The sequence below is a fragment of the Buceros rhinoceros genome, unplaced genomic scaffold (genome assembly GCF_000710305.1).
Source record: "Buceros rhinoceros silvestris isolate BGI_N320 unplaced genomic scaffold, ASM71030v1 scaffold16879, whole genome shotgun sequence".
NCBI classification, from domain to species: domain Eukaryota; kingdom Metazoa; phylum Chordata; class Aves; order Bucerotiformes; family Bucerotidae; genus Buceros; species Buceros rhinoceros.
This window is the reverse complement of record NW_010432319.1, coordinates 26,221-43,458: the sequence shown is the minus strand read 5'-3', so window position 1 is coordinate 43,458 and position 17,238 is coordinate 26,221. Positions and strand designations below refer to the sequence as shown.

The 17,238-nt window shown below is 40.4% G+C and overlaps 1 protein-coding gene across 1 annotated transcript in view; it reads left to right on the top strand.

Moving 5' to 3' along the window:
* LOC104500134 (golgi-specific brefeldin A-resistance guanine nucleotide exchange factor 1-like) overlaps positions 1-17,238 on the top strand; it is a gene marked incomplete at its 3' end in the record, with an annotated part of 83,465 nt that overhangs the window by 41,180 nt on the left and 25,047 nt on the right. The window contains exon 3 of the mRNA XM_010143737.1: positions 15,884-16,015. Within this exon, the coding sequence (XP_010142039.1) occupies positions 15,884-16,015 (132 nt within the window). The remainder of the gene's footprint in view (positions 1-15,883; positions 16,016-17,238) is intronic.

Here is a 17,238-nt window from a genome sequence, read left to right as displayed (position 1 = left end):
GAAAGAGTGAGTGGAATCTCCATTCAAGGAGACTTTTAGTAAAGTTTGACTGAACAAGGCCTTGAGCAACCTGATACAACTCCAGAGCAGTCATTTCCACGAGCAAGATGTTGGAGTAGGTGACCTTCAGAGATCCCTTCTGATCCCAACCTTTCTGTGAACTGTGCTGGTTGATCTTGGTAATTCTTAATTTTCACTGTGCAGTTATTGGTGACCAGCTCAGTGCTGCCTGTTTGTGTAAAACATAATCAGCTGATCATTAAAATCCGTGTGTGCCTGTGCACACTATTCCGTGTTCACTGTACAATGCCTCTTTTTATATACTCAGAAGAAACAGATGTCTTCAGTGTCAGCTTAGGTGACTTCTGTGCTGACACATGTAGACTTAAATAGCGAAATCAACTCTGCCAGATCATAGGCTTGGCTTTCTAGTGTGTTTCAAAAACTGTGGGAGCAAGGAGGAGAATGACTACTTCTTTCCATTTTTATTCCTCCCCGCTCTCTCCCTCCTCCCCACCCCCCCCTTAGGCACCTCACCTCTGCTTGAAATGTGAAGTGAATCGGAAGGGTTCTGCTGTTCCCTAGAGCATGTCATTATCCGTTTGAAGGAACCTAGCAGGTGAAGCTAATGTATAAGGAGTGTTTCTTTTTCTGTGACTCTCTCAAATGCACACAGTTGTGGATGTTTGTACTCAACAGAACCAGTGTGAAATTTAGTCACAGCCGCAGCATGTGTTCCAATTTTCCAGGGAAACTTTCTCCCAGCTGTGGGTTAACTCTTTCTCTGCTCTTCTTTCTGCCTCACTGGCAATTTGGGAAATTTCAGTGAGCAGTTTCTGTGACCAAGGAAGCCTTGAAAGCTGGAAGAAGAATTAGATCTCAATGGTCGTATTGGGGAAGGAAATAAGATTAAGTAAGGTTGGGTGTTGATGAGATGTTTGTAGGAGGTTGTGGTTTTTTTTTTATTTGCAGTTTCTTTAAAGCAACTGTAATTTTTGCAAACTTGTTATACAATCCATGCACCCCTCTATTTTTGCCCTATGTTAGTGACAAATCATGAAGTTAAACTGCTGCTGGTAAGTGCACCTTGCTTACTGTGAGTATTGCAAAGGTTCTTACTCGAAAAAGCTGCGTTCATCTTAGGAGTTCTGCCCTATTAACTCCTAGGCTTAAATTACATTCTTAAGGGAGACAGTACAGATACTGTATTGACTAGGGCTAAAGGGTGTGACTTGTGCTAAGAGTGAAGATTTTTTCTTGTTTGTAGAAGATATCTGCTTGTAGGTATATTCTTTCTTGTTTCAGTTTTGCAATCTTGTTAAGAGACCTATTATAAGGAGGAGTAAATGTGTTTGACTTAATTCCTCTGCTTGAGAAAAGCATATCTTGAATTATATTTCTGAGTTTTCAGTTTGTCCTTACATAAATGAAGGAAGCTTCCCATCAGCTTGCTGGTATAAAATGAACCTGCTGACTTTCTTCTCAAGATGGAATGTATATTGTATTTCTAGATTTAAAATCCTATTGTTACTGTGGTAAACAGCCCTAGTCTATAATTTCTAGTAATGAAGTGACTCCAAATTGCACAATAGTGTTGAGTTGTATTTTACACCATTCTTTGAAAGAGCGTGGTCACAAATGTGAAAAACAATGCAAGCTCAGCACTGCTCATAGTAGTCATCATCAGGCAGAGGGTGAATAACATACTCAGTTGTAGAGAGGACGTGGTGCTTTGTAGCACACTGTCTTCAGCTGCTCTTTCTCTTTGGCCATATTAAATTATGTTGTGGCTTCCTTTGCCCACTGCTGCTCTTTTCACTCATTTCTCTATTTGGGTTCTTTTTGTACTGTGATTCAGTCCTTCACAGAGCAGGGAAATGACATCTTCAGACTGCCTGCTGTGAGATCACGGCAGTTTCAATTGGAAACTTAAAAGCTGAAGCAGGTGCTGGAAACTCTATTCTCCCTTTGAGTCATTGAGTGCCAGCCTTCAGCTGAGGAATGTGGAGGGGAGGAGAATTGATTTTGTGACTAAAATCTTGGGCTGATTAATATTTGCAGTGCTTCAAACAGTGGAGTGAAGGCTCCACGAATTGACTCTGAATTTAGTGGAACTTGAGGTGGTTGCAGTGCAACTGAGGGAATTGTTCTAGATCTGAAGCAGCGACTCAGGACTCAGGTGCTGTTTGTTTGATGACTATAATATCTGCAGCAGATGCCATATCTTTTTAAGAGAAGACAGGAGCAACATACTTTATCTCTTGTAGTTTTCTGGAAGCCCCAAATTTGGTAAACTGTTGGGGTTTGGGCTTGGTTTGGTTTTAGTTTTTTCAGTTCAGTCACAGCCTGAGTCTGTAGCTTCTACTTAGAAGTCTGATTTAGAAAATCATGAATGTTTGCTAGGGATAGTTCTGGAATGAGCTCCTGCTTTGGGTTTAATTATTGCTACTACTGACCAGTAGAAGATTTGGGAAATGGAAACTCTTTGCTCCGTGAATGTTAGAGTGGCTACATTCATAATATACGTCAGAGGTTTGGTCATCTTCCTGGTGAGAAGTCAGAATTGGAATAATTTAGGTAGGAAGAGACCTCTGGAGATCATCTGCTCCAATCCCTTGCTGAAAACAGGGTCAGCTTGGAAATGAGATTGTGTTCAGGGTTAGAGACAGCTGAATTCTGAGGATCTCCAGGGATGGAGCTTTCACAACTTCTCTGTGCAAACTGTTGTGGTGTTTGACCACCCTTCCTTAGAAAATGTCTTTCACAGTATCTAATTGGCATTATCCTTGTTGCAGCTTGTGTCCACTGCGTCTGCTCATCTGCATTCTTCCATTGCTTTACTCCTATTAGAAGAGACCCCTTTCAGAAGAGACCCTTTTCCTAGTGTAAGGTCTCTTCCTAGTGTAAGGTAATAAAAGAATTAAGAGATATTCTGGCATGTTTGGATTAGAATAGAGACTCTTTCATGCTGTTTGGGAGAAGACACTATGAGTGCTTCTGCTGTGGGCTTTTTTGAGGGCTAGTATTGAACCAAACATGGCGCTGTAAGCTCCGGGGTTTCTTGACCTCTATGTGTAACAAGAGTAGCAGTTGTTGTGTAACAGCAAGCACCGAGTCTTGAATAAGGTTATCAGTTAAATTTGGCTATTTTGTTCCAGACCGTGATTTAGAAATTGCAGTAGTCTTTGAGTGCAGGGCATTTACTTCTCTGGTTTATCACTCAGCATTGACAGGTGAAAGTAGTGCTAGGAGGAGAAAAACCCACAGCTACTTAAGAGGTGTCAGAGGAATTATTTTTGTAGTGCTAAATGGGCATGAGAGATTAAGGTATTTTGAAAGGTTTATCTTCAGACAGTGCTTAGTTATTAGCCTTAGCTTTTTGGAAACCTGATTGAGATGTTACAAGACCAAAACTTTTTTGTAGGAGCTTTATATTCTCATGTCTCAAAAGTCTGGACCAGGACTTATGTGCAGGTGTTTTCAGAGTAAATACTAGCTCATGCATCATTTCCACTTGTTATTGGAGAGCAGTGAATGAGTTAAAGTGAAACATTAGTTGTATTTTTATAACTACTCTTTAACTTTTGCTTCTGCTCATCACTGATCCTCTTGTCTGTTGCTTTTTTTTTTTGTTAAAAATGTTCTTTTTAATTCAGTGTGATAAAACAGCCGCTATTTGTAAGTTGATTGAGCATAAAGCATTTCGTTATAAAATGGTCATCCATCACTGGAGGCTGGGGGCTGCAAAAAACATTAACTGTGCACTTTTGGCTGGAATGCAGCTTCTCCAGAATAATGCAGCTTCTGTGTAAAGTATGCAGCATAAAAAAATTGACTGTTCAGGAAAACAGGTGCTTGCCTTGCTCTCCCAGAGCTTTGGGATTTCATCCCAAGTTTCTGAAAGGGCCCTCGAAGTCCTGTTACGTAGAGTCACTTTCTGGTTTCAAGTTCTGGCCTGAAAGCTGAACAAAATGCTGCTGTGTGTCAAGTGGTTTCATTCTGACAAGGCTGTGAGAATTTACTAGCTGTTTAACTGCTGCTTCTTAGAAAATGATGTACGTTTTCTTCTCCCGTTCATTAGCTCTTCTGAAAGTTATGTTGCCTTTTTTTTTTTTAATAAAGTTCTTTAACACTGACACCCTAAAAGGGATTGGCCAGGCACTGCTGAGTTGTTTCTAAATGTGACTCCAGTATGTCCCTATTAATTTCCTTGATACTTCACAAACTGAGCTACTGGTTTTCTGTGTGATAGATTATGAAGATTATTTTGATATATCTTGTTGTATGAAGTGCTTGTCATACTTCCTTAACTTAAATATCAACCTGAAAAATAGCTTCCTTCACTAAGAGTCTTAGTTAACTTTTGGTTTGGGGGAAATGTGGGATGATAGGACAGGAAGCACTAGATTGCCCTTACTGTGAACGGCGCTTTTTTTTTTTTTTTGGGGGGGGGGGTTACTGTTTCCAGGTAATCTAATAGGACAGCACTTAAAAAGCCAAATGTGTCCCCTTTTTCTGTGAGGAATTGAAGCAGAGATGAAGTGGCCTGCCCAAGAGAACAAAGGGGAGCTGAGTGGCAAAGGCTGAGAGTAGACTGATTTATCTGTGATCACAGACCTTGCCACCATCTGATGCTCAGTTTATTTGCATATGTGCTTATATCCTGTCAGAGCAAATTGTACAGGTCTAGGTTTCGAAATCAAAAGGAAAATCTTCTGTCTCTGCCATTTTACCAAGTCTTGGGAACAAACACTGCTGAAGTATAATGGTTCCATCCCAGAGGTCATGGTAACAGAAATGCTGAGGGTGAGAGGTTAAAGCAGAGCTGTGTCCACTGACCTGTTCAGTGTATGTTGTGTATTTCATCTGGGGAGCCTGGGCTGTGATGTGCCCTAAGGGAAGGAGAAAGGCATTGAAGAAGCCCACATAAGTGTGTGAACTGGGGGCTGGCTTGAACAAACAGTCCTGTTTAACTGGGTGAGTTTAAGTTTTGTGCTGTGCTGTCACTTTTAGATCACTCTTGCTGGACAGCATGCAGTCTGTAATGGCCTATGTAAAGTTAGGACAAGGTCACTCAGTTGAGCTTCTGAAGTACTCTAGTGATTTCTTCTGTCATGTGCGTGTACTAGATCAAAAACGTTAGCAACAGACTAAAATAGATCTATTGAAGATATAGCGCTACTGGCCTGTATACTGAGGAGTTACTGATACTCCTTATACAAGCCTGCCGCTCAGGATACGGGTTATCTGTCTTCTGTTAAAGGACTGCTTCAGAAAAGCTGATGCAATTTGGAGCAGGACCATGGGGGTTGCTAATGTCAAGCCATAGTGTACCTGAATCTTCATATGGTGTTTGCAGTGTCCCCAGGAGAGATACGGGCTGTCAGTATACTCCTGGACTCTTTCTGCTCTGAAAAAATTCATCTGAATTGGGTCCTGGGTTGCAACCACTCATCAGCCAAAGGTGTTGCAGAGGGAGCTTTGACTCAGTCTGGTGCTTCAGCGTATCGTGTTGCTTCATGGAAATAGTTGCATTTATAGACTACCTGTACTTCTGTATGTTATGAAATAGTTGCATAAGTGGGATTTGCAGCATTGTGTAAACCTGCTGATGGAAATCACATCAAAATCCTGAATAAGTTTCTAGAACTGGGTGGAGCACACTGTGAAATCTGAAAATTGTAACATTCTTTAATGTCAATCACATCAGCTTCTTCAGACAGTGCAAATGGAACAAAATCAATAGTATTGAACCTTATAGGCTATAAAAAAAAAAAAAGAAAAGAAAAAAAAAGTGTTCTTGGCAAATTTTCTTGACCAAAATAATGGTTTAAGAATGTCAGTTAAGAACCTCGCCAACAAAGATAATTTCTTGCCAGGGAAACAACTAGTTCAGTTTGAACCCCAAATGGCACCAAAGTCTTGCTACTTGGAAGAGGAATCATTCCAAACTACCTATACCTATTTTTTTCTGCTGAAGGCATATAATTTCTATTTTACTAAGTATATATAGATCCTCTGAGTCTGGAGGAGCAGGAAGAATGGGAATTAAAAAACCCACTTTTCCACCTCTTACCTGTTAATAAACTTTGCTCTTTCCTTTGGCATGGTGCTTTGGCCCTAGTAATTAATGGGATTTATTAATGGAGGCTGAATTACTGTCTTCATATTCAGATCTGGTGAAGTATAATGCTTAGGCTCTCAACTCTGGTAGTGAAAGTAACTCCTTGTGTATTCCTCTGTGCAGGCTGCAATAGAGGTAACTACCTTTTTATAAATGTGTGGAATCCCTTAATTTCTTCACATAGATTTTTAGGTAATTTTGATTCCTTGCAGACATTTTTATTCAGAGCTGATGCATTTTTCTAGAAGATGGAAAAACTTTATTTCATGGAGTTGAGGACCGATACCATATTGTTTCCATGATGCCCATCTTAAGATGCATCCTGTTTGGTGGTCACTGAAGTTGAATTGTGTCCACAGATCTCTTCAGTTGCAAAAACTGTAAATGAGTGTTAAATCTTGGGCTTCTGCTTCCCTTCATGTACCCTCAGCACCTTGTATCAGTAGATCGCTCTAGCACATAGCAGTATGCAGAAATTAATTTCTTTCCCCAGTCCATTCTCAGGAACATAATATTCACTTGTTTTCATCATTCTAGGAGTTGAATTGCCTTTCAGTGGAGGCAGTCTGAGTTTCTGCTTGTGTGTGTGTACAAAGATTACCGGTTGCTTCAATTATTTCTGTGGGGGGAAAAAAAGAGTTTCTTCATGTTTTTATTGTTGCCCTGTCTTAGGGCAACAGTTGTACTGATTGCTACCAAGTTGGTTTCTTCTCCGTTTTGCTTTTGTTCTCCTTCCACTCTGTAGGTTTGAAACGAATGTTCCTGTGATGTTTTGCACCCTGCTTTCCCTGAGGCTCCCATTTTGCACCTGTGGTAACTTAGTGTGTTGGTTCTTGAGCTCTGGGCACTTGCCTTTTGCCAGTAGCGCTCAGGAATTTTACTTTCAGCTAATATCGTGGTGAAGCACAATGTGTCCTAGATTAGTTCAGGTTGGATAGAAGAATTTGTATAAATCATAACAGCAAGGTACGTTAAACCTTTGAGACATTTTTGTCATTAAAAGATTCTCTTCTCTCTTGGGCTATCATGCTTTTCTTCATTTTATTCTTCAGATTTTGTCTGTCTTACTGATGCTTTTTAGATTCTCTGGCAACACAAGAAATGTCTTGGCTTGTTTGGGATTTGTTGTTCTTCAATTCCCTTTTAATTTTTCCCCCTGGCCCTCGTGGGTTTCCCTTGAGGAAGAAGCAAACAGAACAGGGTAACATCCAGACAGCTAATTGATGATGAAACTCTCATCTTTTCCTCTGGCCTCTTAGAAATAGTGAAGCTTTTCTTTTCACAATATGGTGAATTTGCAATGAGAGCGCTATTCATAGCATGGTGGGCACACAAAGCTGTGGAGAATTACTGTGTTCTAAAATACCAGGAAAGAAGTTTTAATTTCTCCTGGGCTTTTAAATTGCCTGCTTAGTTTGGGCCTGGAACTGTGCAAGACGTGTAAAATATCATAGTGGAGCAAGTCCAGTGACTGAATAGGGTTCTGAGGAGTGTCACAACCTAATTGCCCTTTCTTCGACATGTGCCAATTTCTTTGTGAGAGGAAAAAGAGTTCTTAAACTTGACATGCATCAAACTTGTGCTGTCAGTAAGACGGACAGATCAGTCCATCCTCTGAACTCGGCAGTGTGCAATGAAATTCCCCATAGGTTTCATTTAGCCTGGTCGGCCTTGTTAGTGTGGCCATGCTCTCCTCCTCGTATTAGGAAGGAACCTTGGGAAACGTGGTCCTAATTCGCAACAGCAGCAAGATCAATAACTATCAGCGTTTGGTCAAGGGCAGATGAATTTGTCATGGGATGACTGCTTTTGGCTTTGGTTTGGTTTAGTTTGGTTTAGTAATTTCATTTAGAGCTGAATGTCACTGCATTAGAGAAGAGCACACAGGTTCTGAAGTTCAGAACTGGCTGTTGTGTGCGTGGCGAATTTCTGTAAGAAATCTTCTGAAATCTTCTAAATTTCAGTTGGTTCTAAGCAGAAACAGAGGGTGAATCTTAGCTGCATTTCTCTCATGGTGTTGTTATGGGATGTTTTGGATTTTTTTTTTTTAAGAGTAGGTGTTAAACTTCCAGTTAGCTGTGAAACTCATTGAAATTTAGCTTACCAAGGACTTTTTCCTTGTAGGTATATGGGAAGGTTGATTTATTTTCCCTGGAAGTTGTTCAGAGCTTCATGTTAGGTAACTTCCACCAATGGAAAAAAATCCCCTTCAGAAAGGAACAGGCTCTCAAATCAATTTTTGTAGAGCTATTAATTGAGTTTTCTGGAGTAGGATTACAGTTACAATTGGCACTAACAGTTTAGAGCTTGCATCTGTCTGAAAAAGCCACTAAAGTGGTTGTATATTCCAGAACCTATCAGAAGCTCAGGTCAGCTGTATTTCTTCGTGTTCTTTCCCTGAGAGTAGTCAGCCTCTCTGTAACAGAGATCAAAATTTATTTAAGTAATTCTGAATTTGTGTATGTGACTTTACAAACCATGGGTCTTGATCTAATCGTTCTCTGAAATGTGCTATTGGAATTGGATGTTGCTCTAGTGTTCACCTAGTATAAGGGTTTCTGGAAAACAAGGATGGATTAGCACTGAAATTACGTGAAAAGACAGATGGGTATTACTGTTCAGACTGTCAATAAATACGCACATGGGAGACCAATTTGGAAGCATTTGGCTTTTACTATGTAGAGTTAATTAATTTGTTGTCTTACATCAGAATAGTCATGTCCTTTCAGAGGTATTCAGGTCACAGGGTGGGAGGAAACACTCCAGGATTCATAACAAGGTCTTCTCCTGGTGACCTTCAACCTTTCTAAGCCAAATTGTCCCTCAGTGTAAGAGCTATCCTTGTTTTGAAGAAGAGCCTTTTGAATAAAAACTGTGTCAACCATAGCTCAAAAAAAGTTTGTCAAGGTGCAATTATTCCTGTCTCTGCTGTCTCCGCTGTCTCCTCAGTGCTAAGAAATGATTAAGAAGAATAATTAAGAAATAAGAATTGAATAATTTTAACATTTGAAATACGCTGCTATCCCAACAACTTAATTCTGCACTCAGCAATCTGTAAGACTGGTGTTAATATTCAAGAGGTGACTAGTTACGTCTTAATTCCATCTGGATAGAAACCACGAAAGCTTGCCCGTAGTGTAGCTCCATACTTCCTGTTGATGGTATTTGTTTTCCCCATGAATGAAGTGAGTATCTTCTACTTCTCATAATATCCCCCCCTGGAACAGAATACTGTGGCTGGGTAGAAAGCACTTAGGATAACAGTGGAGGCCCAGCTGGAGCTTTCAGTGTCATTTTGTCTGAAGATACTCTAGCACGTACTTGCTTATGGAAAAATGTCTGGGGATTTTTAATGGGCAGTCAGAACAGTTGAATTTGAAGCATGGCATCAGATGAAACCCCTGATAACTAATGGCCAGTGCTGGTGCTCCTGCTTTGCTAGTAGATGTAAATAATTCCTGTAGGAGGCACTATTATTTTCAGTTGAGTTTCTGCTGTCCTGACCAGGATATCAACAGTCAAATGCTCAGTACGCATTCTGTCATCCTTCCCCAAAATAAAAATCTCAATTCTGAGGGGCGCTTGAGATCTTGGCACTATGGAACAATCATTTGTTAAAGTCATTTTTAATGAAAGGGAGATAAACACATGAAGCTGGAGTGTGACAAATGAAAGCATTTGTGCCATTGTAATGAAATTAGGCAAACAGAACAGGCTTGACAGCTCTGGGTTCCCCCTGTCAAACTGCATTTGTAATTCTAGCCTTGTGTTCATGTGCGGCTGTGAATGGCACTGTTTCCCTCTTGATACGGTGGGCCTGGGCCCCTGAATGGCCACTTTAATTCACAGAGAATTAGCTTTGAAGAGTGTGCTTTACACTTGCTAACGCTTTTAAAATAGCTTACAGTATTTTTGTGTTCTAGAAACTGGAATGTAGGCTCTTGGCGCCTCAGCTTCGTCCTAGCTGTCAGAATCCAGGTCTCTTCCTCTGTTAAGAGCTTAGATTAGGATGAGAGAATGATATTTTGGGGAACCTGTAGGGAACGTCAGGTGGCTACTCCTTGTGGTGACCTTGTATTTATGAAGCTTAGTGGACATTACCATCATTATTTTCAGGAAGCAGGAGTAGAGATTTCTGTGATCACATTAGCTGCTAGGTCAGACTATAAAGTAGCACTCTCTTCTCATTTCAGGTGAGAAAATGCATTGCACTGTGTTGCAAGGGCTGGTCTAGACCTTGCAAGAAAACTAAGACCAAAAGAACAATAAAAACCTCTTGCAAGGAGAGATGTCAGAGGATTCTTTTCACTTGAGACCTTCACTGTGCCAGGACTGCACGGAGGGCAACATACATTCAGGAACAAATAAATGCAGATCATCTCACTTAGCTTTTTTACATTTGCTACATTAATTGGCTGTAAGTGAACTGGAGTTAAACGTTGGACTAAGCTTCCTAGCTAGAAATCAGGGCATGCCTTTCATTGCAAGTGGCAGGGTGGCGTGTGTCTGGAGACGGTTTGGACAGTGTGTTTTTGGAGTGGTGAAATAATGCCTTCTCTACTCGTCAGCTGTAGAGCTCCTGAAAATGTAGTTTTGCTGAGGGACCTGGAACCAATATGCCTATACTGTTCTGTGACTCTTACCTAACTGACTCTACGTGAAGCAAATTCAAACTGCAAATTTTTAGAGGAACAGGTTACTGTAGTTCTGTTTGCTGGATTTGTTAATCTCTAAATTAATTGACAGGTAATCACAGGACTAACTCAAAAGGAATTTCTTCTTTCCCTGTGATCTGCATTTTGATCTGGGTGAGATTAAGCTGGTTCTTATTCCAGCCATTAAGACTTCAGGAACATTTTTGAAAATCTGAAGAGTATGGCTACTTAATACTTTTAAATGGTTTTAAAAGGGAGGTACAAGTTTGTCCTTTTTCCTTTTATGTTTTCTTCTCTCTAATTTGCTGAGAGAGACCGCAGGGACTTCTCACCCTTGAGTGAAAAGGCAAAATGTTTTGGTGTTTGGTGGGTCAACTGAGAATAATAAAGCACGTATAAAGCCACGTATACCAGAAAGACAGCATTTGCAGACAATGTTTGATGGTGAGATACCAGCTGGTACCTCAATTTTCAATGGCGTAAACTCATTGAGCTCCTAGGCAAGAGTCTTGAAGAGCTGGATTTCTGCTCTGTTACGGTGTTGTCTTTGCCTTTTTCTCACCTTAAGAATAAAAATGAATGCCTGTTCATTGTACAGTGCAGCATGTAAGCAGAGAATGTAATAGCACATGCTTGAAGCATTGCTCTTGTCTGAGCTCGTCTGCCTTGGAGAGGTGCGTGGGATACAACTGAGACAGCCTTTCTGAAGGCTGGGCGTCAAAGGCCAACAGCTGCTGCATAAGAGGAGTCCAGGTCATGTGGTTTGGGTTGCAGTTGCCTGTCCTGGGGACAAATGATGTTGAAATAACTTGTCATAAAAAATTTTTTCTTGTTCATTTACTCTGATTCGGAACGCATAGCCGATCCTGATAAGAGTCATTCAGGAGTGAAGAGCTGAACTGCCAGAGAAAGCAGCTTATGTGAGCGTTTTAGATCAGGAATGTGCCAACAGTATGCTAACAATAAGAAACCTTTTCCGAGGGGGACCTGCTCCTGTACTTCAGGAGAAAGGGCATGCCAGAGGTCTGATGCAGCGTGTTTGCTGAAGTGCCAGAATGGCTGGATGTGGTTGCTGAAATGGGAGTTAGGTGCTTAAACATGAATTAGTTGTTTAAATATCTTTGTAGACATGTTTGTCTAAGGGAAAATAATCCATAGGATGAATGAAGGAAAGCACTGTGGTCTCACATGAATTCTGTCCTCTTCTTAGGGTTGCCAGGCTGAAGAGTTGGCTTTTTCATGTGTTCCTTAAGATATTCCTTTCCTTCTTCTCAATCTCCATACACTCCTTTGAGCTAGCTGAGCATTTTTGGGTGTACAGCTGGTGCTGGTCTCTTGTTTGCTTCCCTGACATTTCGTTGAAGGGACCTGTGTGAAAAGAATGGGAATTGATTTCCAGCTGGTCCCCAAAGCAGCCCAGGCTCCTTGTGTAAAACTGTATCATGTTTTAGTATAATTTTCCCTAACTTTGAGTAGATTGAAAAGGAAGATGGCTTGTAAGAATCCCTAGTGAAATTTTGATGTCCTTGTGGAGACTTGTTTGGTTTTTCCTCTCGTAACAATACCTTAGGCTGAGGTCAAGCTTGCAAAGCCCGTGTGTTCTGAGGTAGGGATTTTTTTGTTTGTTTGTTTGTTTGTTTTCCCCAGAGTTGAAAATAGTTACCTAAGCAGAGAACCATCTGGTGTTTTCTAGTTCAAACACTGAGAAATATTTCTTGTTAGGAAATGTACTTGGAGAAGCATCTCTCCCAGCAGTTCTCAAGTCTCTCACTGATTATGGGTTCCTCACTTGTAATGCCTGAACCCGAATCTGGCAGAGCAACAACCAGAGAGTTGAAAAATCAGAGCTACCTTTTTTTTTTTTAAAGCTTTTATAAAAGTTCAAGTATGTACTTCCAAACATTCAATATTTACTTTATCTAGCCTTTGTTTTGGCAAAAGAATTATTAAAGTTATAATTGATTTTACTGCCCTTTCTGAGGTTCTTAGATATTTTCAGAAGAACATAGCATTGCTTTTACAGTTAGGTGCCAAAAAAGACCAAGACTTCATGTACTGTCTCTTTCACGAAGTTTTAACTTGCTGCACAGAACAATTCCCTTTAAAGACTATGGTCCTACCTTACTAAAGTGTTGTGAAAAGAACGTTATTCTGTTCCTGCTGTTCTGTGCTCTAGAATAAACTTGAGTTCTGATAATAAAAGCCAGCATGGAGTGCACCTTGCACCATAACCTGAAAGGGCTGTCGGGTCACTTCTGGACACTGTCACATTTGGTATACAAGGGATGAAAACCTTTTGTGGGTGGAGCTTCTGAACTAGCTGCCCTGAGCACAACAGGATTGAGTTAAAACAGAAGGGTTGATCTTTGACTTGATGACTTGTTTACAAAATATTTACTTAGTTAAAAACTTCCAAGTAGCTTTAGTGCCGCTTTCAGATGCTGAAGTGATACTTCAGGCAATAAGAATAATCTGCTTCGAGACAGGATATAGCCAGAATAGCTACAGCGTGAGTATTTTTCTGTGCTCTTGAAGCAAGCACTGCTACCGAGATTGAGTTCTGCTTTGAAAAGGGAGCTGGTGCCCCCTGTAAGTCCTCAATGCTTGCAGATGCTGCTGGTAAGAAGAGCTCATTGTAGTAATCGAATACTCCTCAGATGCAAACAGCAGTGTGATTGGCATTTCACTCAAATTCCAATCTTTCAGACAGTCCTTTAGTGGGTAAGTCTTGCACTAAAAATGCTCTCTTCTTGTTTAGTATATTTTAAATTTTTCTTTTTCCATAACACAGCACCAGCTATACAGCCTGAAACAGTTTTGCAGAGTACACAGTCAGTTTCAGAGAGCTTAATGTAAAATGCTGCGTTACCATAAAAGCTAGAGTCTCTGAGTATCAGGGAAGCTGGCCAGAATTGCTGTGTAATCAAACAGTATGTGCCTAAGTTAAATCCTGATTATGACAAGCCATTTTGTGATCTTCACGTAAGTTGGGAATTTCAGTTTGAGTGCGGGGGAATCCAATTTTTAACCACATCAAGATTCACAACTAAAATTGAAAGAAAAAACCTCCCCCTGGTCTTGTAAAGAAAACATATATTTGTTGTTCCAAAAACGGATTAATGGAGAGTATGGTAACCTATGTGTTCTCCTCTAGCAAGTCTGTCATTCCACCTGTGCAGCCATGTGCAACTGCTGAAGTCCCATTTTTTTTGTTAATCAAGGTGGAGCTTTTCCATTCTGTGGCTCTCTGGGTTGAAGGAGGCCGGAGGAATTGGCAGGGTTATGATGGTGCTGACTGTTCTATAGAAACAATCAGTTTTGGGGGAAGAAGAGTTTGAGCGTCGATCCCTAGTAGTCTTACTATATTTAATGTTGTCCAAGTGCTTATTACCAGACAAATGTTCTATAAGACACACTTAAATAAACATTGATGGGAGCATGTCTTATGATCCTCTGCATTTCCATGAGCTGTTTAGAGGTGACACAACTGTAAAGTCACACCAGGGTACTATCTGACAAATTGAGGGAGTTGTTCTTAAACCAGAGAGATTGAATCATCACGTTCCTTTTAACCTCTCACAAGTTAGTGGTGTTGGCCTGATTTGAATTTGTGGCTGAAAGGTAAGATACTGCCTAATGATTCCCGAAGTTCCTGTTTTAAATTGCACTTTTGATTTAGTTAATAGCAGAACTGTTGCGCTTTGGTGGTCTTATCTATTTAAAACAACCCCCCCTGCATTATTCTTCTTGACAGTAATTTGTCACAGTTTGTTAACATGCTTTCTGATAGGCTTTTTACTTCAATGCTTAAGGCTTTTCAATAGCAACTATGATAAAATAGATTTTTACTTATCTTAGAATCAGGAGGGTTTGCTTTTTTTTTTCCTTTAAGTAAAATAGTTGAGTTATGTTGTTTGATAGAAAAGCAGTGGCTTGTTTAAGGGTTCAGGAATTACAGGCTTTTTTTCTCCCCTGCCTCAAAGAAGCTCATATGACAGATAAGTGCAATATTGGACTGTCAGGAATATAAATGCCAATGTTCCTGTGACGCTAGACTTGTTAACTTACATTAGGAATAAAATGTAGGTTTCAGTAAGTTGAGCCAAATGTTTGTATTTAAATATTTCTGGTCTCAGGATTATCCAAGTTACTTTTAGTATACTCTTCTTTGTGTACTGGCTGTTTTGTGGTTGCCTTCACCTGTTTTTTAATGCTTTCTCCTAAATCCTCCCCAGGACTCCTCTTGATTCCTTGTGTTGTTTTATTTGGGGGTTTGTTTGGGGTTTTTTGTCACTTTCCTTAGTTCTGAGTGTTCTTTTCCGTATTTCTTTTTCATTCCCAAAGCTTCTGTTGATCAGCTTGAAAAGTTTAGGAAGCTCTTTAGTTGTTCTTTCTCCAACTCAACAGCTCAGTGCATCTGCCTTCTTGTATTGCAGGTTTAGAGAGGATGCTTGCTGTCCAAAGCAGCAAGTAGAGGAGAGTGCCCTTATTTCTTCTTTGGTTGAGGGGCTTATACAAAACAGAAGACTTTTTAAAGTTGTTTGTCTTGGCGGTTTTTCTTGTCTTTGCCAAGCAGACTTCTAGTGTTGCGGGAATGCAATTTGTATTCAGGCAAAGAGCTGCAAGAGATCCAACTAGCCAGGCTGTACGTTTGTGCTATGTACGTAATTAGCTTGAGGCCTTATGTACAGTAGGATGTTACAGAAATGGCAGAAGGTGGGGCAGAGTCTGTAGAGTTCATGTGATCACACAGTTCCAGGAGCACGAGGAAAATGCAACTGCCGATTAATTGAAGCATGAATTTAGGCAGCAGTGGCTCTGCAGTGTTTACAGAGTGTTCTTGCAATAGGGTTTGTTTTAGAAAGCTCCAGAAGGCTGTGTTGAAGATCATAAGAAAGTGAACTTCACAAACCATTGCTTTAGAAACTGTGTGTGTGTGTACGTATATATTTAAAAGCAACCCTGACCTTCCCCATGAGCCTTCTGAAACTAAGCTATTGCAGGCCTCTTTCCTCTGAGATTAAGTTCACTGTAGATTCTTAAAGAGAAAAATGTATCCTAATGAATCAAATCTAATTTAATGTCTTCATTTTTATTTTAACAGAGCTATCTGAAATTGAACCCAATGTCTTTCTTCGGCCTTTCCTGGAAGTTATCCGTTCTGAAGACACTACAGGCCCTATAACTGGACTGGCCCTCACCTCTGTGAATAAGTTCCTCTCGTATGCGCTAATAGGTATGTTACGTGCCTTCCTGGGATTGACCAAAGTGCCAGCCATGTGCATCTCCTTGAGACATATCTTTGACCAGGATACATGCTTGCAGTCTTAATGAGGAGACTGGGGAAGTAAGAAAATTGTCGTTAATGCTGGGGAAGTAGGCACTGCTGGTCTTTCGCGGCACTACAGCAATGGCAGGAAACAGAGCCAAAGCTTCTAGTCTGCCCTGGCTGTTGCCTGTGCACTGGTAAGCAGCGCAGTCCAGCAACTGCTTTTTAATACAGTCTGAGCAAAAGGGCCAGAGAGAGGAGAATACCAGCCTGGATATACAGCAACTCAGTAGAATTTATTTATTTGTGGACTAATTTTTCTGCTCTAGAATGAAGACGGTTTTTTGCCCTGTCCCAGACCCCATCCAGTGTTGTACCAGTACTCTTCACTTGTCACAACTGCCATGGCAAAGACGGTTTTGCTGCTGCCCAGGCTCTCAGATGTGCATTCTCCTTTATATTTGTGAAAGACTAATAATGTGCATGTCGTCATTTCTCATGGTTCAGCTGGCTCGTAGTAACTCATTAGCTGGCTTTCTGTCTGCCTTCAGTGTGTCATCCTGTCATCAGTGGTGCTTGATTTTTCTGTGTAAATTCTGTTAGTACTTTCTGATCATACCTGTGAGAATTACAAAATATGTTATCCATGTAACATATGTTCATATGTAGTCACACTTGGAGAAAATTATTTTACCTGCCTTCCTCCCCGACAAGTTCAGATTTCTCAGTTCTTTTCCTCCCTTACATGGTAAGCAAACACTTGAATTTTTGACACTGTTATTTTAGAAATTTTTTCTTTGGCATTTGCCTGAGGGAAGGTAGAGGAGAAAAAAAGGGCTTGATGTAGGCACAGACTTTTGTGGGAAAGACACAAAATTAAAATGAGCAAAAGTGGGGACTTGTAAAGAGTTTGATGGAAATTTACTATTTCATGACATCAATTAGTGGGTAGTATTTGGTATAATTAAGTGGCAAAAAAGAACTGAAATGATGCAATGTCGATGTCACTTCAGAGGGAAATAAAGAAATCTTAATAAATAAGCCTGTAAAACATGTCCCTCTGAAGGACTAAGCAATAATACGAAATATGTTGGTTTCAACATAGAATGAGGTGAGGTGTGGACTCTTTTGGGTTTTTATGATCTAGGTGGCATTAGACCATCAGGCTGATATCGCATGTCCAGAAAAAT